Source organism: Aythya fuligula, chromosome 9 (genome assembly GCF_009819795.1).
Source record: "Aythya fuligula isolate bAytFul2 chromosome 9, bAytFul2.pri, whole genome shotgun sequence".
In the NCBI taxonomy this organism is placed as follows: Eukaryota; Metazoa; Chordata; class Aves; order Anseriformes; family Anatidae; genus Aythya; species Aythya fuligula.
The window spans coordinates 23,189,328-23,214,822 of record NC_045567.1 but is presented as its reverse complement, the minus strand read 5'-3'; the positions used below and the strand labels follow the sequence as shown (position 1 = coordinate 23,214,822).

Below are 25,495 nucleotides of genomic sequence, written 5' to 3'. Positions count from 1 at the left end.
ACCAAACAGCCAAACCTACCGGGTCAAGGACAGCAGAAATAAGTAGACCAGGACCCCACAGGAACTGCCTATCAACTTCCCACGTCACTTCATCCGAGTAGAACCTGGGAGTTGGGAAAGACAGAGCACTAACTGGTTTTGAAAAACTAGACCATCATCAGTAATCCTAGTATTTCAAAGTACTGTTTGCCTAGAATCATGACTGAAAAGTGTCAGGTGAAAATTCCTTTTTCTTGACATATTCTTGACCTAGTTATGTTCAAGAGTTTTCCAGGTAAGGAAATGTACATTCTAATATACAGATCATGGCCCAGAGTGATTTGATTAGCTGGCAATAACATTTCATAACACCTCTTAAGAGTGACTGACAATAATATATGCATATATACAGAAATTACAGATGGTTTCTGATTACTCTTCTGATTACTCCAAAATGGTATTTCATGAATTCAGAAGTTGTCTCTCTATATATATATTCCAACATGCATTTTCACAAATTATATACTTATTTGGATAGTTCCTATCAACATTCAAGCTGTCTGAATCCTTTCTTCCTAATAAAAACATCACAAAGGCTGTTTGGTACACTTACTCGTGCAAAACTGGACGTACAACCGTGTCCCCTTGAGTATGAGCTTTGTAAAAGAGGGTGTAGAGGTAGGGCAGCAAAGTGTAGCGAATGTTCAAGTAATGTTTGGAGGTTTTCACCAAAACTGAATCAGCTCCAAACACAGCTGGATCCTGAGGCTGAAAATAAATATTACATTATTTGCATTGTGCAGGAAATACCCTGAAATTCAGGAGCTGAAATTCAGTGGTGTGCATCTTTACAGTATCTGCCTTTCAGATGGTGGGATTTGAGGTCTTGCTCCAGTCTCCCTTAACACTGTCGGTCCCTCCTTGTCCATCTGTGAGGAGAGCACATCAGGGTCAGCCCAGGTTTCATTGGGCACGCACACCAGTGCACACTAAAGGGTGCTCCCAAGAATCAGGGTGATGGTGAGTGCTTGCCCTCACTGGAAGATGTTGATGGTGCTGAAACTGCTGCCAAATCTGTGAAGCCTCAAGGACATAAAACTAACCCTTCTGAAGCAGAACCTCTTAATCTTTTGAAGGCAAGATTTTATAAAGGGAGCTCAGGGTTCTGCCAGTTTCAGACTGCTCTGCTATCTAATTGCCAGTGATGGTAATGATCGTTAGGGATACTATCAAAGGAAGTGTGGCAGTGGAATCCAAATCAGTTTGTAAGAGGAGGTACAACTTACTATGTATCCTTCAGCATTGTGATTCCGGGAAAATGGGTAAAAGGCTCCTACTTGCATCCACCGCCTGCAAAGTTCTTCAGTCGTGTCATCAAAGAAACCACAAATATCTGCTCCAATCTTTAAATAAAAGCAGAATTTTTTGCATAGAGAGTACACCACACCTCTAATCTCTACACAAGACATAACATTTAAGGGACGTATCAATTCATCCTTTTTTTTTTTTTTTTTTGCTAGGGTGACTAATGCATTGAAAACATTTGTACCTTTCTTCCTTTAACTACGCTTTGTACAAAATCAATCAATAAATCAATCAATCGGTCAACTGATTGGCTCCTAGCACAGTCCATCATTCTTTTTTTCTTTCTAACCCTTACCTTCCTGTTTGGTACTCATAGGCATATAATAGGAAAACAATGCCAAATCATACAAATTTAAACCTTGAAGAGCAATTTGGTCATTTCACTTATAAATGGATGCTTCCATTTCATTCAAAAATGGAAAGGAAAACACCAAAATATTTCACATGAATCACTAATGGATATAATAATACTAGAGGTAACAAGTAGCTTGGCATATATGTTTGTTACCTGCACGTCTCACCATACACATATAGTCACAGAAACCAAAATACATGGCCTAAACCAAAAATCAGTCATTGGAAAAAAAAAATAAAAATGTTAAAAAAAAAGATCCCTAAAGAGGATTAAGGCATGGCTGAAGAGTTAAGATGGTTATATAAATAGCCTTTCATTAGGCAATCCATTGTCACAGAGGTAAGAGGTAATGTTTTTCCATTGGTTTTGAAAGGAGGTCACAAACTAGAATTTCATACATAAGGAATTCCAAAGAGGTTAAATTCCAGCATTCCAGGTATCGCCCATTTTATGTGTTCCCATGTTGCTGCATTATCTCCCAGCCAGTGTCCTGTGTGCTTTCCAGATCCCACAAAAGTAGACCTCGAAATCAGGAAGCTTCGTTTTCCAGGAAACACTGTCTTGATGGCCCTGAAAAAGAAACAAGACTGGAACTATACAACAGAATAAAGATAACAGAAGTTTCAGTAGTTTTATATAAAGAAGATTTATACTGACTAATTTACTATAATTGGTCATCCCAGAGACCTGGACTCCTTTACCGTTAAACAGGCATCCTTTAGCAAAGTTCAAGATGTTAAATTTGAACAACCCTTCTGTAAGTCTTTGACTACCAATGCCTGACCCAGAACTTTAGTTAGTAGATTTTGCTTTTGTTGCAGTGGCTTAAATACAGTCTAATTTTGTCCAGAAATCAGGTTCATTTAGAAGTTGCTGTTTTGGAAGATGAGAGCCTGAAACCTTTTTGTAAAGATATTAGGATGCATTCCTTACTCATTTGTTGATATGGCCATTGAATATCCATAAAGACTGTGGACATCATAGTGTTTGCCCCACTTCTGTACTGCATCCATACAAAGTGTCTTGGAAAACATGAGTTTATCAAGAATACCTTCAATAAAGAAACATAGATTTTAGTTTTAAAGCATGTTTTGGTTCTGAATATTCCAACCTTTTATTTAGTGCACATTCATGACACTAAAGCCTTTCTTTCTTTCTTTAATGTTTCCATTAAACAAATTCACTGTTTGCATTAAACAAATATCACTACTACAAGAACACAATTATTTTGTTGGCTGCTGGTTTTATTCAACTTTGCTCTAACTGTGCTGTTTTCTGCTCTTGAGCTTTGTGTACCACATTACAATCAACAAACAAATAGGAAAAAAAAATAATGCATTACTGCAAACAGCTCCTGAAATGCAGCTTTGCTGAGGGAGTGAAATTTAGTAGACTTATGGAAAATGTGTATCAATTTGTTCAGTACATAAAATAGTTAACTCAAACAATTTATCTTTGCATAGGTGTGATTAAATGGTAGCCACAGCTAATCCCTTCCATGCCAGTGCTTTCTGCTGGCACCTCTCTTAATTAACCTATGCCCAAGTGGACTCACCGTCAGCTTTATTGTGAGCCCAAGCATATGTCTGAGAGCAACAAGATGGCGTAAGCAGACTCTGCATTCTCTGTATTGAATAGTCGCTTTACTGTAAGGTAGCGGACTATGCCTGTAAGGTCACACGTGACCCATATTTGCTCTGTGAGTTACCTGGGGCCTGTGAATGCTGAAGGGACTCCCAAAAGCTAATTAATTATTTAAAGTTTTAACTTTCAATCAACTAACAGGTAATCATTGCCTATTCTCCATCTTAAATTAGAACTGGGGATACTAAATAGTTGCAATATAGAACAGATGGAAACACTTTTTGTTTAATTTGAATCATTCATCTGTATTTGAGGTCAGAGAAAGTAATATTTTTACTTCCAAATTTGACAGTAAAATGACACACTAAGCACTGGCTCAAACTGACTGAAATTCAACCTTGGTCCATCTGCATTTGTCCTGCAACTGACTGTTTACCCATGCAAAGAAGAACTGTACAGCTGCACCCTAAATTTCTGAATCACTATTGGACAATATGATGGCAATGGTTTCTTGAAGTTAGTACTTAATAGCAAATATGAATTCCATGTAAGTGTTGTGTATAAATGTAAAACTATTGAGTGAAAGAACATCAATATATTTTCAGGAATAATTAAGGCAGCAAAAAATATTCAGTAATAATTTGAAAAGTGGTAAAAACACATTATTTTCTCCTGATTCATATAAACTGCGCTTTTGAATCAAGCCAAGACATATGTATGTTTTCTCTCATTTGGAATGTTCATACACCATCCATAAGAACTAGAGTAAATTCACTTTGCTTCCTTGTTGGCAATTGCACAGTAATTTGTAATTCATTCTTTTAAATATTTTTCTCTATGATTAAAGATAGACTTACTGGGAGTAAATGGAGGATAGTTTAAGTCATTCTGTGCACAACCATTATTTGAGCCTTGAACAAAGTTGGATATTTCATTCATGTCCTGAAAAGGTAAGATGCAGACAGTAAGACGCAGATTCAGATTGTAATAAAGTTTCCTCAACCATGTATTCCTAACAGAAAATTTCATGTTCTATTCTGTTATCCTTTAAGGAATACTTAGTACTAGTACCATACATTTAGGTAATAATGATAGCACTTGGATAGCACTTGGATATTGAACCGATCTGTTCCTGTATTATACAGGTCTCACTGTTGGGTGGAATTCTGTGTTCTGTTGAACATCATTTTGTGAGAGCTATACCTTATCCCTCCAGAAAAAGCTCCATGAAACTCCAAGAAGCTCCATATACATGAGGTGCTCATGTATACATTGTTCCTGTGACCGACTCATTGGTCAAGTTAATGTCCTAAGTAGGGAGTGTGTGAAGAGAAATGCAGAACCAGCAAATGTGTGCTGTGATTTCTGTCAAAATACACAAGTTGACTAGATGTTCTTAAACATCTCCTTTATAAGATTTTCCAAACCATTATGCTTTCCAACTTAGCTCTCTTTCTTCCACGCATATTTCACCCTGCAGCACTGTAACTGAAGGAGAACCATAAATGGAAGAAGAGAGCAAAGTCAGGATGGAAAGCACTGTAGTCTAGTGACCAGTTTCCTTCACTCAAATTGTCTGCTTTCTGTGAGACAGCTGTGCAGTCTACACTTGAAAGCTTGACCTGGTGTAACCACAGCAAAACAAGTGAGAGCTACACATTCAATCATGTAGCAGCTAAAGGACTATAACTTTGCCACAGAGGGTAATTTAAAATTGTTATAGCTTGCTATATGTCCAAATATTCAGTAGATTCTTGCTTTCTTTCAAAAACATTCTTTATTTTTATGTAAAAGGAAGTAAGAAAAGCAGAAAAAGACTATAGGGAAGAAAGTTTGAATATCAAATTTGAATTTATATCAAATTTGAATTGCAAATCCAACAACAAAAGGTGTGAACATCCTGCAATGATTTCAGGTTACTAACAGTAAACTTTCCTTTCAAATTCAATGCAAACTGAATTTGATAAACATTTATCTTAAAATGAAAGTTCTGAATTACTTACAATCCAGATCCCATCATATGGCACTGTTCTATAAAATAAACTACATTCTTCCACCCACCAGCTGGTACAGTCTGGGTTGGTGTAGTCTGGAAACACAGTGGTCCCTGGCCACACCTATAACATTAAAAAGGAAATAATTGATTACACTGTTGATTGCATTAGAAGAAGATGAAAATTTATAATATAGTAAACTTCCTTTTTTTTTTTTTTATTTTGTTTTATTTTCCAAATAATAATTTGAACCAGGTCTAGGCCAAACATTGAAAAAATGTGAACAAAACCAAAATTCTTTAATTCTTTTATTTAGATTTTCTCTGCCTTTTTTCCACTTTTAAGCCTTTTCTTCAATGCCTTTTACAGTACATGGCAGAATATGAGGATATGTATCAAAGTAGTCTAGAGTAGTCTAGAGTAGAGTAGTCCAGAGTAGTCTAGAGTAGTCTAGAGTAGAGTAGAGTAGAGTAGAGTAGTTGCAGTTGGAAGGGACCTACAAAGATCATCAAGCCCAACTGTCAGACTACTTTGGGTCTGACCCAAAGTGCATCCAAGTGACTCTGAAACACGGACAGGCACTGCATATCAACCACCTCCATAGGAAGCCTGTTCCAGAGTAACACAACCCTCTTGGTATTTTATTAGGAAATTGGAGATTTTCCTAATATCTAGTATGAACCTCCCCCCATTCAGCTTTTACTCATTCCCATGTGTCTTGTCAATAGACACCACGGAGACAAGAAGTACACCTACCTCTCCACTTCCATCACTCGAGCTGTAAAGAGCAGTGAGGTCACACTTCAACCTCCTCTTATCCAAGCTTAACAAACCCAATGTCCTCAACCCCTTCTCAGAGGACATGCTTTTCATTTTCTTTCATCTTTTAAACATAGTTCTTGTTCTTCTCTGGATGCATTCGAATACCTTAACATCCTTGCAAAACTGTAGAGCCCAGAACTGTACACTGTATTTCGGATGATGCTAAATACGGTGGGATAATCATCTCTTTTGACAGGCTGTCTATAACATGTTTAATGCACCCCAGAATACAGTTTGCCCTCTTCACTACCACGTTGCACTGTTGGCTCATGGTGAGCCTACTGTCAGCTAGAGCCCACAGATCCCAGATTTACATTAACTGAAGTCCATAATTATATATATATATACACATACATACATACATACAGATAGATAGATAGATAGATAGATATAAATAATCTGTTTTGTTCTTCTCATTGTGATATGCCTGATAAAATCAAATGAAGCAGTGGCATATTACAATATCATTTTTCTTGCATAAATTTTCAGTGGGTTGGCAGGGCTAAGTGCTTTTTTTCCCCTACTATAAAGGGTATGTACTTTTATTTTTCCCTAAAAGCTGTATAATATAAAACAGGATTGTACCAAAATTAGACACACATAATGTAAAAAAAAAATGTATAAAAATTAATCAAGAAGGGTTGAAATGTACCATATTCTAAGTAGGATCTTATAAACTTGGTTCTCACTGGCTGGTAATTTCACTGGAAGAAGAGAGTTTAAAATGAACCCTCTGACCAAATTAAGCCAAACTGACCATGTTTAAAAATTTATAAAAATATGTTTACCTCTCCAATTAATGGTGTTATTCCATCTGATTGATTAACCCAGACTTGTTTAGACTGTCCCCTGGTGTAGGTTTTATATTCAATATTGCCAGATAGATTTGCTGTGCTAATAGCAGGATCCTAAAACAGTTAAAAAAATAAAATAAAATACAATACAATAATAAGAAAACAAGATACACTCCATGACTTATAGTGGAATGTTAAGCAGGAATTGTAATAATTGCATAAAAACATGCAAAATATGATGATATATAGTTATAATGATAGTATTTACAAGGCAAAAAGAAATACTTAAATTCTTACCAATATGATAATATATTTTTTTCCAAAGCCATGCAGATAAGATGCAAAATAAGGGAGATCTTTAAACAGCACTTTGTCATATGTAAAATCTTTCTTGTTCTCCATGTAGTCAATATCAGTGATCTGAGCATCCTGAAAGATAAGAAATTTCAGTTTAAATATGTGAAGTAACATGTAAAGACTTTTTTTTTTTTTTTTTTATATATATATATATATATATACATATTTACAATTTAATTTCTTATGACAATTCCTGTTCATCCTGAAGTGAATTTACTTTTGGGACTTTACTGAAGCCTGTCAGAAAATATGCAGTCAGGACCATCTGCAATATGTGCATCTCATCTCACACTTATACTCCAAATGTATTGTACTGACACATCTTTTGTGCCTTAAAGAAACTGTATTTCACATTATCAGAATTCAAATGAATGTGTAATGGCATCCTTTCTACTATCCCCTGGATGGGTGAATATTTCTTTGCAATTGCCTGACTTCTAGACCTATCCTTTAAATCCAAACATTTCTTCCTCAACTCCTAGCTTAAAAATAAGGTGTATTCATCTTTTGTACACCATCAGGCTACTATAATCTGGAATCTCATTAAAATTTATTTGTTACTTACATTTACTTATCAACTAAAAATAATCTCTGGTTCCATAGCTGTCCACAGTACATTGAAAAAATATTTCAGTGCTCTAGCTAACACTAAAAAATAAGTAGGGGTAGTTTGAAAATATAACTGAAAAGATATTACAATAAAGCGGACAGATAAAACTTATTGTAATTAAGCCTCCCCTGGTGTCCCATTATGATAATGACTCTGCCATTAAAAAACATAAAAACTTTTGACACCAGAAGTCTATGTTTGGTATTTTATTAGAAATTTACCAATCTGAATTTATGTGAAATGAACTCGCAGTAGAACACCACAGTCATAATCTCTGGGTAATTTCTCCCACAGGACTCTGCCTTGATAGGTTGTTGCCTTCCTCAAACCCTGAACTTACATAAGGGAGGTCAATCAGACGGTTCCTCTCCACAACTTTCTTCACTTCATCCAAGGACCCGTAATTCCAGCGGCTGAGCTGGAAGCCCAGGCTCCAGTAGGAGGGCAACAATGGCAGTCCCACAAGCTGCAAGTTGAGAGTAAAATGATTAGTGGCCCCATTAGCAGACATTGTGTGTGTCACCTCAGTGCCCCAAACCATTTGAATAATATACACTAAGCTTGAGTGTGAAGATAAGCAGTGCACTCCGAAATAGATATGTATTTATCTGCCTTCAACCATTTTTGTGTGCATACATACATATATATATATATATATATATACATATATGTTTTCTTTTAAGAAAGGCAAATATATTGTGACAATAAAGTTGGGTTCATTGTCACTTGTCTGTTCTTTAAGGTGTCACTGAAACCTGATCAGATCACAATAAATTATGTCTGTGATATCTAATGACCAGAAGGTCATGACGTATCAGCAAGCATAATATCAACCCTATAATGCTGCCATATGAGCAAGAATTTGTCCTTATAGCAAGGGTAAGCCTCAGCACAGAAGCATAAATTGTTCTGTGTAGACCACCTCTATCTCACTGTGGAGATCAGTCAGGGTGTACAGACTAATCAATCTAGCAGCTACAGACTTCTTGTGCCTCAGATACATCCTCTCTGCAACAGTATCTCCAGCAAAAGTAGTGCTCTGGTTTAAGCTGGCTGTAACAGGCCAGCTAAGAACATCTACAACCCAGTTTAACCCCAGCTGGCTATTACTAAGGGCAGCAGTCACATTAGCAACATAATAACAGTTATTCTTAGATAAATACATAGTGAATCATATTTTCATAATCTGTTCATAATAAACATAGTGAATCATATTTTTATAATAGATAACATAGCAAAGACATAAAGAAGGGAATAAAATAAAATAAAATAAAATAAAATAAAATAAAATAAAATAAAATAAAATAAAATAAAATAAAATAAAATAAAATAAAATAAAATAAAATATAAAATAAAATAATACAACACAACAAAAACTTTTAAGGATCTGTTCGCTGTGTAGTCTCTCTATATAAAGGTACCTGCAGGTACTCCTGGACTACTTGCTCTGGAGTGTTCCCCAAGAGGATATAGAAATCAAGGATGCCACCAATGGTTCTATAGGTCACTGCTGGTGCAGGCTGCACTGCAAATTCTGCCAGAGAAGAACGTACAAACCCAATTCTGAATTCCAGCTAAATATAAATAAGTTTGTCATACTAATATTGAAGACAAGAAAATTTACTTTAAGGACAAATAAAATTATTATTATTATTACTATTATTATTATTATTATTATTATTATTATTATTATTATTATTATTATTATTATTATTATTATTATTATTTAATTGATTATTTAATAATGATAGTAATAAAAACACAAAACAACAATAAGAACAACAGAAACACAGAACAGAAATACCTAAGGAACTCAAAACCATTACATGAACTGGTAGTGAAAGGGAAATGTATTTAGAAGACTCTTTTAGATGCTCATGTTTGCATTTCTTTATATCCCACAAAGAGAAAATAATCAGAAAAAAATCCAATGGCATGACCTTTTCTCTTTAACTTCTCAGTACAACTGTCCAGACTCAAGAGAAATGAATAGTTTTCTTAAAGTATGCATGCATGCATGTTTATTTCAAATACAAAAGGGTGTTGTTTACTTTCAAGTCATGCTCACTCCAAGTTTATGCTCTGATTCTGCTGTCCTGCACATCTGCTCAGAGCTGTGCAAGGTTTCAGAGAGGTTTCTGACACTCGGGTGTCCAACAGAGCCTGCATGTAACTTTGAGCCACTCACTGCTAACACTGCATATTTGCTAAACTACTAAATGCTTACAATGACTATCATCAGATAATTGGAGACAACACTCATTAGGATTTTATGCAATAGGATTTTAAAAGGGATATTTACATTAACGCAGTTTTGATCTCAATCCTGCATATCACTTAAAGAGATACTTGGTTGCAATACTTAGAGTTACAGAGAAAGTTTTCTTACCCATGGCATTGCTGTTCATCAGGAAAACACCAAAAGAGGCTCCAGAGCTGTCTTCCAAACACAAGAAGAAAGTTTGAACTCCATACAAGTTATGCATTGACTTCAAGGAGAAAATAAATAAATAAATAAATAATAATAAAAGAGGAGTTAAAATCTAATAACACTGTAACACTGTTTTGGACATATTTCAAAATATTACATGTAGAACTTGAAACTGTTTAAAATATAGCAAACAACAGAAAGAAAAATCACAACACTTTTCCTGAAGTTTTATTTTCTATTGCCTGGCATTTTTCTCCTTTATGAGAATGTTTTCAATTACAACTAAGCTTTCCTGAAATACAGAGGTAACATAAACAAGCAGATATGATAGAACTTTGGGCAAGTCTGTATACATTGCAGTACTATTTCTGTGTAGCATATGTGCACATTGAGTAACAATATAACTTGACAGGTGGTACAAGATTTTACCTCTCATGTATGATACTATGAATCCTTCAAGACAACCATTTTTTACATTTAATGTATGTAAATATAAGAGAGCATCTTATTTCCATTCTGTTGTTTTTTCCATTATTACTAGCAACAACAACAAAAAAATAAAATAAAAAAGATCACAGCTGTTGTCATAGCTGTGTTTCACCCCTGCAGCTGAAAACTCAGAACACATGATGAAAGAGGAACAGAACCTGAGCAATGTGAAATTACCCTAACTTGATTTTGCTCACTGTTAAGTTTAACTTAATCAGCGTACGCTCAATAGAGCCATTTGGATAAGAACTATCTTCAAACTTTCAAGTACTCATCATTAACAACAGGCAGTTTATAAGCTGAATGTGTAGTAGTGATAGGAAATACATGGGAAGATTTCTACAGTAGAGCTTTTTTATAGTGAGACAAATCTGACCTAATTTAGATTTTGGTCCTGAACCCTGAGTTCCTAATTCCAAATTATTAACTAATTACAAATAGTGGTCTCTCCCTCTAGCTTCTGTTAGTATAGCTTAAGTTTCAGCAAAACACTGAAGTGCTCTCTGAAAACAAATCATATGGATTGTTGCTTTCTTATACTGAGGTAACACTGACGAACAGTGTCTGTCGTAGGCTCACAGGTGAGTTATAAATTACTTGAGGAACATCAATAAAAAACACACAAAAATATTCACATTAACAAAAATTCCTTCACTCATGCTCTGTATTGATTTCTATCTGCACAATGTCCATGTGTTGATTCCATAGGGCTTTGAATGTTTTGTTTTTTCATAGTATTAGCTAAACTGACTGCTTACAAGCTTTAGCAAATATTTCCCTAGTCAAAGCAAAATATATTAATGAGTATAGCAATAAGATTTGATTGTTTACCACAAGCAGAAAATGACTACTGTTGTTTGAATCAACATCTCACCTGAGTTTAACCCACACAAAATCATTATAACTCTGTGAACAAATCACTGCAGGGAGGAACTGACAGACCAACACCATGTGCCTGTGCACACCAGTGTTAAGAAGAACTTGGATCAAAGCCTAGAGAAGTCTCAGTGCAGATGTAAGATTCTTCTGTAATTATCAAAAATATGGGTGCCCTGGAAATCATTTTGGAAAAAAACTACAGACACAAGTAACTGCTGACAGACTTATTTTATCTCATAAGGAGACAGCCGTTAAAGAGAACTTTGCCATCATTTGCCAAACTACAATGTTGTTAACTGAAACAGCATGTGTCATATACACCAAACTCTGCACAAAGCAAGGCATTAAGACATATTGTTATTTATTTTGTTATAATTATTGTTGTTTATTTTGCTTATCAGTAGAAACTGAAGACTCATATCTATATAATATTATAAATATTTTATATATTATAAATATGTATTATATATATTTATAAATATATTATAAATATATATTTTATTTATAATATATAAATTTTTATATAAATGTATATTTATATAAAAATATACTTATATATAAAATAAAATAATATATAATGTAAAATATATATAATATGAAATATATTTTTATATAAATATGAATATATGTGTATATATATTTATATAATATATAATATAAATATATAGATATTATATATGTAATAAAATATGCACATATATATATAATGTCTACTGCATAACAGTTTTGGATTCCAGAATTAATTTGCAAAGAATAGAGAAAAATGAAATAAGTCCTTACTCCAGAGGGGCCAATATCCCTGCTGAACATGGGCCAGGTTTTCCAGTTGACATCATGTCGGTACTGTTTATGTACATGCTCTCCCACCCCATAAATGTTGCTGCTAGGTAGCTTGATTGATAGCTGCAAAAACTGGTCAGCATACTGCAGTGGTCCTATGCTAGTATTAAACCTGGTGAAACAATTAACACAAAAAAAAAAAAAGAGAGAGATTTCACCAAGAATTGATAGAATAATTGTTTCTACTCCTTTTAGCTAGAGATGGATAGGCATCCAGAGGCCCGAAGGGGACACACATGGAGGGGGACAATGTGCAGCTGCAGCAGACAGAGATGTCCTTGCACACAGGATGAGAAGAGCAGTACCAACTGATCTATAGAAACTTCTCATACAAGTGTCCCATCTGTTTTTGGACATACATTCACCATCACGTCTTCCACCAAAGCTTTCCACCCTGCATCTTTTGCACTGAATTGTGAATCTGCTCAGTAAAAGTCAATTTCATTAATAAAGTTTCTTCTGTTAATTTAATTTTGTATCTTTCACCAATACCTTTCATTAGAAACAATTCTTATCCCAAATGAAGATTAGGAGAGCTTTAAAGTCTTAAGCTAAATTTATTCCTTTTTTCTACAGAGGGGCTCAGGAAACTGAGGAAATCTGTTGAATCAGAAAGGAATAAAATGCAAGGCATTTTACTACAGTAAAAAGCAATTCCTACTGTCAGACAATAGTCCTTTAATCAATTGAAAGATTGAATTTCATTAATATTGATCTTAAACTTAGTCATTTTCTTCTTTTATTGTTCTAAGACTCTGAATATTTACACCTGGCAAATGGATGGAAATTGACCCCTACCCAGAAGTAGCTTTACCTTTTCATCATTTTTTTTAATTGTAACAATGACGAGTTAACCTAGATTTAAATCACAAAGTAATTGGAAAGAAGCTGATCCTGAGATCTGAAGGTTATCTTCAGCTTCATTAAAACATGAGTTTACAGGGATATGCAGAAATACAGATTTTCACCAAAAGCAGAGAAAATTACTTACTTTGAGGAAGCAAAGTATATCAATACGTTTTAACATCATACACAGTTTCAAAGTAATATGCTTGAACCTACACACTCTAGTTTTAATTACAAATTTTTAAAAGTTATATTTTCATGTGATATCTGTGCCATTTAACAATCATGATATTCATATGAAGAAGGAGTCAAAGGACAACTTTTTCTCAGCTTTATGCAAACACAACTGCATTGATTTTCAGGGACTTTATCACTTCAGATGTATTCATACACTGTATTTATCACCATGAATAAGTATATTACTATCATTAAAATCTATTAAAATATTTTAATTTAAAAATATTAAATTACCATTAAAACCTATAAAGTAAATATACAGCCTACTATCAGTTACAAACATTGCACAAACAAATGACAGAAAAGGGGGAATTCAGGCTTGCTATAATTTTAATTTCCCATGTTACCATTTCTCTTTTACAAAGTTAAAAATATTTATGTTTGACAGAGCCTTGATAGGTCAAGACTTCATGTGATATATTTCTGTCCATTTTTAATGACTATAAGCACCATTTTGCCCAACTGCTTGCTTTCTACTGAACCTAATACTCTGGGGAGAGAAAGTCTGTCTGTATTTCCAGTGAAGCTATAGCAGTCATTCACATTGTCTTGCAAATAATGATTGTAATTGGTTCATTTGAGCTCTAAATCTTTGCGGGGGGGCGGGGGGGAGGGGGGGGGAGGCTGCTCTAATGTAACAAATGATAATGCAGGCTAGTAGGCTTTATAATTATTTGGATGACCAGGATTTTTGTAGTGATTTCCAATGACAATGATCCTCACTCTTTCCTTTCCAAAAAATCTTTCTCTTTTGGTTGCTTGTTTAAGTGTTAGGGAAAAGCACGCACCTTATCAAGGATTTACATCTGAGGGACTGCTCTTAGCTCATACTAACACTGGCTTACTTTGAGATACTCATCAACTTGGACTCAAGCATCATTATAATTTATTAAATTTCATAAAAGTGGTTGAATTGTCTATCTTTAAAGAAAAAAAAAGGGGGGGGAGAGAAAGGGGGGGGGAGGGGGGAGGAAGGAGAGGGGAGGATATAGAAAAATGTCCATATTTCAACATGGTTCTTTTGAACCAGAATGCTTATTTCCCTTCATATACCTGCTTAATCAGTCACGGACTAGTGAATACCATGTCCGTCTTTTGTGCTCCATAGAATTGCAAATTAATCATTATAGAGGATTCTATATAAGAAAGCAATACTGATAATAGCATAAAACTAATTGCTAATTAATTAAACTTGAAGCACTGATAATTTAACTATCTTAGAACTCTGACAGGTAATCATTCTTTGAGCCATGCGGTTAGTTCAGAGCTAAGTTTGTTTATTCTTAGGAAACAAATGGAATGAAAACTTTCAATATATAAATACATCAAATATTTTACAGAATTACATGACCAACTTATCACCGTCTTGCAACAGCTACTCTTGTGCCATAGGTCTAAAGAGCAACCTGGTTTTGGTGATTCAAAGATTCAGCACGATTGCAACAACTAAGATAAAAGATGCAATGAAGAGTATTCACATGTCATTTGAAGAACTGAGAAGGTCTTGTCTTCAGATAGTAGTGATTCCCTGTGTTGATGGAACAAAATAGCTGTAAAGATTTCCCTAGTACTGGTGGAAAGAGAACAGGTAGCCAAACCTAAAACCTTTATGACAGATCTCTCCATATTACAGTATTTATTTCAAAAATCCTCACAAGAGCCCTTGCACAACATCCATTCGTCAAAAGAACAGAAGTAGACTACATCTCCAAGAGGGCACTTTACACACGACATCTGGGGAATACCTTACTTATATGGCAACATGAACTTTCAGAGAAAACCAGTGACATCGGTGTTACCCAGAAAAAAATACCAGTGTTACTTACAGAACCTTTCCATTGCTCGCTCTGGTCACCACAATACCAAACGGATTATTCTTCACTTCCACTTTGTAGTTTAAATTGGAGGCGGCAGATCCACTGAAAGGTCTCACATGCTCATGGGGAACTTCAAATCTTTTTGTATTAGGATCAGTAATCTGCACATATTTAAATAATAATAGTGTAAGGCCTTTAAAAACTAATGTCTAATTTAAACACTTTCCAGCATTAACACATGGCTCTGATTTAGCATATTCCCACCCCTGTCCCAGTCTCCTCCATCCTCTTTCATTATTCTCTTCCCCCTTTCATTATACATTTTCAACTGTTTCCCTACTATACTTGACCCTGTTTTTCCCTGGTTTCCAGGGAAACCCACCACAAGAGAAAGGTCTCCCACAGGAGCCCTGCTTGACCCCAGATCCCATCAATACCCCACATTCACTACACAAACTGATGAATTTTCCATGAAGAACAGAAAGCTTTGGAAGACCTAAAGATGTCTGACAAAGATATTGAGAGATATGGCCAGGCCGTATATAAAAAGGAAATAAATACATCTGGCCCCAAAATCTTTGTCCTCTCTGCTTTTACAATGCTAACCCTATGCATTGTAACAGCAGAGAGGACAAAGAAAGGCAAAGCTGAGCTCTTCTCAGTAAGTCATGAGGGTACATCAGAGGGATTAAATCAGCCTTCCTAAACTTACTGCACAATAACAGCCAGCCTAAAATCTTGCACAAAACATAAACCTTAAAACAGCATATGAAAAAGATTAACCTTGAACCGGAAGCGATTTGATGTCTGATACTCTCCTGTGAGGAGGACAGTGTTGATATCATTTCCAAAGAGGGAAGGTGATGGCAGCCTTGTTAATGTGGCCTCAAATCCTTGAGAAAAAACATGTTGCAACATTATTGTGTGAAATCAGATATCCACAAGTGCATAAAACCAGGGAACTCTGATCACAGTTTACCTGTCTTAGTTGATCTTACAGACCCATCCACTTTGTACCCATGGTTACTAGGGAAAAAACACCAGGGCACACTGGTATAATTCTGGGGATTCCAGCAGCAGCCACGAGAGGTGCAGATGCTCTGATTCAAGGACACAAAGGGCACAAATTAATTGATTTTACACAAATAAATCTTTCTATACTAAAACAGTTAAAACGCACATGAAGCATATTTGGCCCCAAACACCAGAAACCTTAGTAACATGTGCAATCAGACCAACTGAAAATCTATTATTTTCTCTGAAAATCTATTGTCAATTTGAATGGAACAGAACAAACATTTTTTCTTCTGTATTCAGAGTAGAAACAGGCTTATTAGACATTATTTTTTCTTAAAACCAGAATAACCACAGACAAAAGAACCTGTAAAAAACTACTGAAAGCTTTGAGCTGTGACAGATGTGGTATAGACAAACCAACAGACACTGGAAACTCAATAAAATTTATGGTCTAGTAAACATCTGGTTGGAAAAAAAAAATGCACCACGTATGCACCATTGATAATCAGGTACAGAATAAATATTTTAACATAATTCTCCAATTATAGAAATGTAAAGATTGCTTCTGCGGAACGTTATATTGAGATAAATCAACTTAAAATAAAAATAAAAATAAAAATAAAAATAAAAATAAAAATAAAAATAAAAATAAAAATAAAAATAAAAATAAAAATAAAAATAAAAATAAAAATAAAATGACTGAGCAATTAAACCTATTGTTCAAAGCATGTATTTCAGTGTAGTGGCATCAACCTTTACACTATCTCTCAGCATTCCAATAAACTAGAATACCTTTGCTTTGCTGTTATAAATTAACTTATTCACAGATTGCCTGCATGAGTTTTATGTTTGAAGATAACATCTGAGTAATAGATTACTATAAGTATTCACACATTTTCTCATGTTAGAACAACAACAAATTACTTGGGGCGAAGTGCAGCAGTGATAAAAGAAGCTCCACTGAGGGCAAAGGGCCATGTCCATGAGTGATCTCAGGCACCCAAATCCAACATGTAGGTCTTCAAGACCTCTGTCTCCACTTGTGTGCTAGCAGAAGCTGTTTGTGCTCAAATATTTTTTTTATATTTTTTATGCCATATTTACTTAAAATATTCTGCAGCATGATATAGGTGGAGATGTGTGAAAATCACTATTGCTGCTGGTGCATGTGCCACTCTTTTTTGGGTTATAGAGCACAATTTAGTCAGCACAGGTCAAATACAGTCTCTGAATAGAGAAAAATAAGCCAGGTTCAGTGCAGAAATAATACAAGTGTTAAAGAAATCACAGCTCACAGATTCACTGGCCTGAGACATTGTTATGCATTTATTCCGTAGTGATTGCACTGAGCACAGTAATCTCCACAAAACCACTCAAGGTAAACCTAGATACACCACAGAGATAAATGTCTGTCTCTCTGTCATGGACTTTTGACATTAGAAAACATGCATGCTGTCATTTTCATTAGTTTTTAAACAAAAGCATGGTTGGAAGAGAGATACAGTGACTCGATTTCTTCCCCATGATCCACAAATCAATGCACTTTCTAAATCTGTGTAAAACACCATGCTCATTTTCCACCTTCTCAACTCCCACCATGAGAGTTCCCTACTTCCCAGGTTATGAAATATTTCAAAGTAAATGAGAAGCACCCATCCCTTCCACAACTGCAGAGATTGCAGCTTTGTTCTTCAAAGAAAAGAAGCTTTATTTACCTAATTTCCGTTGTAGTTAGGGGAAATATCCTAAACACACAGCAACAGAGTTACTACCTGAATTTTCTTATCCCTTTCTAGACCTGTGGGTACCCCCTGCAACACAGAATAGCTTGAACAACAGATTAACCTGAAGCCTGGTAGTTCAAGCATCTCCTTCTCCAACTTCATAAATACACTTTTCTTTTTCCCAGCTACTTCTCATGAACACCCATTTGAATATCTTCTGCAGTTATTTTACAGTGCAGTGATGGCCTTCTAGCTAGATCTTATTCTAACAGATGTGTAAACTACATTTCTGTATTTTGTGGCACGCCAAACTTGCTGCATAAGGAAGCAAATTCAGAAGTAATAGATTGGTTACACCTGGCACAGGGGAAGGAACAGAGTTCAAACAAAGATACTGTTGAGGCTGATATAAAAGTTATCATTAATATAAATAAAGATCACAGCCTTTGAGCTATAAACAGCATAATAGAAACCAATGCAATAAAATCAGAAAGAAAGTCAAAGCTTTCTTCAAATCCTGGATACAGGGAGATGTTTTATGGTGGAGTACTCAATGAGATGGTTTCTGATCTCAGCACCAAGGACTAAAAGAATATTTAAGCTATGTGCTGAACTAAAACATTTCTTTTCTGAGCATCAAAACAAACCTGTGCAAACAAGATACAACAAGCAGTACAGTCTCCCTTCAAGCTTTCAGAGGGATCAATCTAAGACTGAACAATACTAGCTCTGCTTAAAGTTTTGTTGTTTTTTTTTTTTTTTCCTTGTCTAATAAAACTTTGCAACAATTTTCCACAGCAGTACATAGTTAATAAATGTCTCCTTTCTTTCAGCATTTATATCTTCAGCAATCCTGTGGCTGGTTAATCAATATCTACTAGCTTTCTATACTCCTGTCTTTCTATTCTGCAATCCTAGCTTCATCTAGGACACCGTCAGTGAATAAAGAAATCAAGACAGACACTAACCTGCTACATGAGCTTAGGGAAAGCCTAATGTTCCCAGATGCTTGTTATTCTGAAAACCACTAATGGAAACCACTACAGAAGGGTTCTATCCTAAGCAGATACCTGTAGATTTAAAGCTCTGCTGGTTACAGTATTAGGATAAGTCTAAAGCAGGACAATTCTTGCAGGAGAAAATTTATAAAGGAATGAAGAGACACCGGGGTGGGACTTTGGGTTCTGTCAGGCTTTCTTCAGCGTTGCTCAGGGCACAGATTAAAGGTGATCCTTAACTCTAATCCTCTGAAATCTGCTGCCTAGTATTCTCCAAGGAAAGTGCAGATTTAGGAATCATTTATTTTACCTCTAATTCCAGAGCAAGTGCCCCTGTGTTCTAATCTGCACCTGGCCTTCCATTTTTTTTCTGGTAACTGTATTTTGATTATTTTTAATTATTCCTAATCACCGAGGGCAAAAGACAAGGTCAGATTTACAAAAAGGCTTGCAGTTACAACCAGAGGAAAACTATTTTCCTCTGTTGTGATAAGTGCAGCACTTAATGTGGGGTGACTGGTTCAAAGGTTGTAATTAAAGATTAAAGTGATCTGCATGACATCTATCATGGCGTGCTTGTTCCTGGGGCATGGAACCAAAAGAGAAGAGGAACGTGCTGTGAGTTGAGCCTTTACTAATCTGTTAACCTGCAGACTTTATTGAACTGTATATCATAATACAAACCATGGCATGACGGTAGCATTAACAACTGTCTTTTCTGGAATTGGATTGGGAATTCACTGAGAGACTGAGACAGTTGATTAATCATTTTTTATACTGCTGTGAATGATGTAAGTATCACATATCATAATATACTCTCTGTCTTTTCTTATAAACTGCACCCCACAAAGAAAAGAAAGATGGCAGGCACCCATCAGATTCCATCAGAAATTAAGAACATCCATCATAAACTGAATAATAATAATGATTATAAAAATAACAATAATAGCCTCAGTAATAGCCTTCCTATAACAGCCACCATCAAAATGTTCTGAATGCGAGAGGACTAAAAAATTAAGATGCTATTTTTCACTGGAAAACTAAACTCATGGATTCTTAAGCAAGAAGGTCATTTCTAAACTCTGTGTTTGCTCAGATGACAGATAACAACCAAGAAAGAGAGAAAGTGAGATTCAAATCAGTTCTGAAAGGAAATTGGAAGTGTTCATTGCATTATAAAAATCATGTTCATCTGTGTAAAGTGCATCTTGACCTATTTCTAAAATATGCTTTATTGTAAATGCTGGTTGACTACCAGACAAATAAATTGCTTAGGCAATATTGTTGAAAACAATTTTTCTAACCATATGTTGTTTGCCTAATTTTGTTCCTGCTTATCACAAAGCCAAACTGCCAGCAGTTTGGCTTTGTGATAAACTGAAGACCACTATTGGCAGTGGTCTTCAACCCCTCACAGTATACTGCCACAGCGGCTAGAAAAAATAGACCTTCTGACGAAGAGCTATAATTGGTTATACAGGAGTTAAGCTTCCCCACAAAGCATTTAGATGTTCAGAGACAAAAACAGCAACAAAAAAGTTATAAAACTGCCAATATAGTAGAGACAAAGTAAATTTTCATAATTAAACATGAATCTTTTTGTGAGAAATTCTATTTTGTAATTTTTTCTATAATGTTTTCAGACCTTTGTAGCTAGTTGATCTGGGATGCAGTCAATTCTCTCTTCTATTGGTATGTTCAGACATACTGGTGTAAATTCCGCTACCAAAATAAAATAAGGGGTTATTAACAGGATTTCCAAAAATCAGGAATATCTGTATTACCTCTTAAATCATTAAGTGTTTCTGCTAAATATTTCACACTATCTGGAAACTCTAGCCATTAAAATAGACTCAGATGAATTTAATATATTGCTACTGTGATTTACCTTATATTTGAAACATTGCACATTCCAGATAAAGATAGGAAAGCTTCACTTTCAATTTCTGCACATATGGGCAACACTGATAAATTTATTTCTTAAGATATTGAATAATGCTATTTTTGGTAAGTCATATAACTCAATATGCATCGCTTCTTGTAAAAAATTTACACCAAATTAAAATCAGAAGGATTTTTTTTTTTTTTATATATGGTGGTGTGTAACTGCTTTTATGTATGCTCCTTCGCATGAAATACTGCTCATCGAGGCAGCTTGAATTAGAGCATCAGACAAAAGCACCTTAAGCCTCCATTAAGAATATAACTGTAACACTGAAAGCCACAGGAAATATGTTGGTTTTAAAAAGAAGAGCAAAGCAATGTTTCCGGTTTTTTGTTTTGTTTGTTTGCTTGTTTTTTGTTGTTTTGTTTTGTTTTTCATTTGAACGTCAATGTTTTTTGAAAAGTCTGACTCAATGTAAATGATTTAAATGATGCCAATAGGCAGCTCCTGGAGCTGCATGGGATTCATGATCACCTCAGCAAGCAGAGCTGAGCAGCCCCCTGATGAAGAGTTTCCATCTGGTAACACAAATGGCAAGTACTTACTTATTACTTTGACTCCAGGTTGTCCTGATGCTAACAGTGCAATGAGGACAATGGCCACCACAGTCACCAGACAGAACAGGGCAATCAGGGTGGTTTCCAGACCACTGAAATTCCTCTTGCCCATCTAGGCTCAGAGTAACACCATTGACATAAGTAAAACAAAAGTAATAGCTTTGAAAACTCTACAAATTACGTTATTGATTTTAATTAATATATGTTTACACATTCTTTAGGTTTTAAAACCCTAATATTGGGGTTAAAAATAAATCTCCTATTCAGGATGATTCACACAGCAGAGAGTACCACATTATTACACTCATGGTAAATCACTGAGAAATGTGTTTTATTCAACTGTATACCACTTTTAAATACCCACAAATAAGAGTTTTCACTTGAGAGTAACTACGAAGTTTCTTACATTTTACTGAAACTCCAGAAACTAAAAACAAATCTGTGTGCATTTTTTTTGTTTGTTTGTCTGTCTGATTCTGCAAGGCTTGTTTCCTTCTTTAGAATAAACACATACTACCTCCTCTTTTATAAAGGAAGATGTTAGCTTGTGAAAAAAAGGTAGTTAACAAAAAACACTAATGAGCTCTAATAACATATCACACTTGTGACGCTTGGCAAAGACTAGCCATAGGAGCCAGGGTAAGTTACTTATTTGTCAAGTGGAAGAAAATTGCATGCTTATAAAGCCATGGGATTTCACAGACATTGCAGGGTAGTCAAGGCAGAAGAAACTACCACAGGAGGTACTCTGGCAGCTGCTGAAATCACAACTGAAATGAAGGAGAGTATGTAGGTGGAGTCAGTGCCTTAAACTGCTGTTTAAAAACTGTGTTGTACCCAGTATCGCTTCTCTGCAAGGCACAGTGGAGCACAGCGTGCTGTGCCAAGGCGGGTGTGCTGTCTGCAGAGCCAGCTGCTCAGCCCCACGCACAGAACAACACGGTACTATTAATGTTGAACTGCACATCAACAATAAAACTAATGAAAACTAGTCTCCAGAATCCAGATCAATATACATTGGCAGCAGCAACTGACTTTTACCTTTGGTTATGAACTTTTAGCCTTATAAAACAGCCTTAAATACAGAGAAATACCTTATTTTTAGCTCAAGTAAGAAAGTGAAGGAACATGTGTGCATTGCACTAGCATATGAAAACACTGTCAAGGATTTTAGTGATAACTCAAAAGAAAAATACTTTAGTAAAAGTTGTGTGGTGCGTGTGTGTGTGTGAAATAACACTAAATCTGTTGCAGTTCATCACCTCTCATTTCCTACAAATATATACTATCACCCCACCAGCATCCCTATTCCTGGAAATCCCACAGCCACAGGAATGAATGGAGAGGAAAAGCAATACTGAAACACCAACAATCCCCACAATAGTGAAGGCAATACTTAGATACAAGTGCTTTTCCTTAATTACAAATAATTATATTAAAATGATTTAAATTACTTAAAAAGCTTTTCTAAATAGCATAGTGCTGTTCATATTTTCTCTAGTGATATCTAAATTGGTAGCCATTTTTATGATTATTGTTACTTTGTCAGGGAATACCATATTTAAAGTCTGAAACTACACTGTATATTGGGAAGTGTATATTTAAGGCCTCTTCTTTATAATAAAGAAACAATACTCCAACAGTTCCTCTCCTGAGTTTCCTTTAACATTGTCAGAATACAGGTCCACTAGGAGCCCTAACAAGTGACAGTTATTTTTCTGAAAACTAGAATATTATTAAAGTCCTTGTCATCAAACTCTTCCCACCACCCACAAACATAGCATTCTATTTCAGCTTTTTCATTTTCATGGTCTCCTGCAAGATCTGAGACTTAAAAAACATGGATTTATAATTTATAACAGTTCTAATTTATAAAAGTTCTACTGCATGACTTGTACTCAGCAGTGAAGTAAAGGTCTCCAGTAACTTGGATGCAATAAATGGGATGACATACCTTAAAGCCCCTCTGCTTCCTTCATCTGCTGCTCCTAGCTGTAAAGCTCAAACTCAAAATCAATGCTTTATTCTCTGTTCTTATCAGCTCATTGCGTTGTTTGCTAACCAATCTACCAATAGCAGGTCCATACATAATTACAGGCAGATTGTAGAAACTCTTTGGGCTAAAAATAGTTACTATGGTTATTGTAGCCAAGGAATGGCTAGTTAATTAATAATATTTTGGTTCAGTTTTACTCAGCATGTTCTCCAAATAAGACAAAAACAGCAATAAAATGACAATATGTTTGTCTGTGTTGCATGACTTAGTGGTTTTATTCTGTTCTTTTTCCATATCATTATTTCTAGAACCTTCATGCAACCTTCTCATTGTCTATCATTTCTGCTTTAATCACCCCATGAAGTCATTAAATGTTCCCAAATGAGGAAAAGACTTATTAAAATAATTGTAAGAAAGAATCAGATTTATGATCACTGAAACTTTTTCAGGAATGAACCATGAATTATTAATTCTAATATTAATATAAACAGATTTCATGGGATTCTAACAAGAAATGTCAAAATCATAAGAGAACAATGAAAGATTAGCATGAAAAAGAGCTTACATGGAAGAGTCTTCAATCATAATCTTAATATGAAATCTTAACGTGGGATTAGGTTTTGCCTTCTCCTTACAACAGATCTAATCATAACCTTAAATCTCTATTTTCCAAAGGAAAACTTTTAGTTCATATTGTTACAGTACTTATAACCTATTTTTCAGTAATAAGGAGATGGCTGAGAAGTGTCACTTGTAGTTTGAATTTTTCACAAATTTATTCAATTTCCTGAATATTTCCCCTCCCACTGGCGACCCCTCTAAGCACCAAGTGAATGGTTCCTTTCTCCTTAGTCAGTACTTAAAAAGACACAAAATCAATCATACACAGGGCTCTCCTGGAACCATTCATCTTTGAATGCCACCACTCTCACTGACCATTTCTGACACACCCTGGTATTTAGCTATCTCATCCTCTCCATTTCACTGTAACAACATCATGCATGTCTGCATGTGTGCAAACAAGCTCTTGAAATCTAATTCTAACATCCCTCTTAACATTGCTAAGTATGCTGCTTTATGAGTGCATATTGAGACATATCAAATTCACGTGAATTATGAAGATACCAGTGGTTCTGGAGGTCTGGGGGGGGAGGGGCTTTTTGTGCATGTCTGTTTTCTAAGTTTTATATCTTCATTTAGCTGTTCCAAGAAAGTACTCAGTTTGGCAAAGCATATGGCCATGAGTTTCGTTTACGCATGTCTGCAATCACATTGCCATCAATATAACCATTTGCTTAAGTGCTTTCCTGAATTCACAATGCTGCAATCTCATATTATCAATCACCTAGCACATACTTTCTATGCAACTTGAGAGCATGAAAGCACTGAACAAAAAGGTCTCACAAGAGGGTTAACCAGCAGGTTTCCCAGCTGAGTATATTTTAATTTACCTACAAAGGATGTCAACAATGGGGCTTTGAGGTCAAGATGTGATATTGAACTCTAAGAAGCAGGAACGGAGAAGGCTCTTCAGTCGGGGACACCAAGGGACCATAAAGAAAACCAAGAATTCTATTAAATCAAGAGCTGGAACAGCATGGTCTCTGCTGTGTCCTACTTTTGTTTCCAGGAATTAAGAGCCGATTCATTTCTGACAGCCAGTAAGAAGAATTACTAGAAGTTCAGGAGTATAGGTTAGACTAGAGTCTAGGAAAAAAACTAGGAAATTAGGTACTGTTCAAAATGTAGTCATTTAGAAAGAAACATTCATTTATCAGCTTTTAACAGGACCATTTTTAATTAAATCACATATAACTTGAAAAAAACTTGTTAGGCAGTCATAGGTGGCTCCCTGAGAG

The 25,495-nt window shown here is 35.3% G+C and overlaps 1 protein-coding gene across 1 annotated transcript in view; it reads right to left on the bottom strand.

The window, feature by feature from the left end:
• The window catches only part of SI (sucrase-isomaltase), a 51,352-nt gene extending 27,729 nt beyond the window's left edge, over positions 1 to 23,623 (bottom strand). The window contains exons 1-19 of the mRNA XM_032193507.1: positions 23,595 to 23,623; positions 21,629 to 21,752; positions 20,784 to 20,860; positions 16,379 to 16,499; positions 16,183 to 16,292; positions 15,409 to 15,560; positions 12,440 to 12,611; positions 10,250 to 10,349; positions 9,282 to 9,394; positions 8,201 to 8,326; positions 7,191 to 7,322; positions 6,888 to 7,007; positions 5,287 to 5,400; positions 4,141 to 4,225; positions 2,633 to 2,750; positions 2,098 to 2,269; positions 1,266 to 1,382; positions 593 to 747; positions 20 to 104 (exon numbers count right to left, since the gene is read on the bottom strand). Coding sequence (XP_032049398.1) covers positions 20 to 104; positions 593 to 747; positions 1,266 to 1,382; positions 2,098 to 2,269; positions 2,633 to 2,750; positions 4,141 to 4,225; positions 5,287 to 5,400; positions 6,888 to 7,007; positions 7,191 to 7,322; positions 8,201 to 8,326; positions 9,282 to 9,394; positions 10,250 to 10,349; positions 12,440 to 12,611; positions 15,409 to 15,560; positions 16,183 to 16,292; positions 16,379 to 16,499; positions 20,784 to 20,860; positions 21,629 to 21,752 — 2,193 coding nt within the window. The 5' untranslated portion in view covers positions 23,595 to 23,623. The remainder of the gene's footprint in view (positions 1 to 19; positions 105 to 592; positions 748 to 1,265; positions 1,383 to 2,097; positions 2,270 to 2,632; positions 2,751 to 4,140; positions 4,226 to 5,286; positions 5,401 to 6,887; positions 7,008 to 7,190; positions 7,323 to 8,200; positions 8,327 to 9,281; positions 9,395 to 10,249; positions 10,350 to 12,439; positions 12,612 to 15,408; positions 15,561 to 16,182; positions 16,293 to 16,378; positions 16,500 to 20,783; positions 20,861 to 21,628; positions 21,753 to 23,594) is intronic.
• Between the last annotated feature and the right edge of the window lie 1,872 nt (positions 23,624 to 25,495).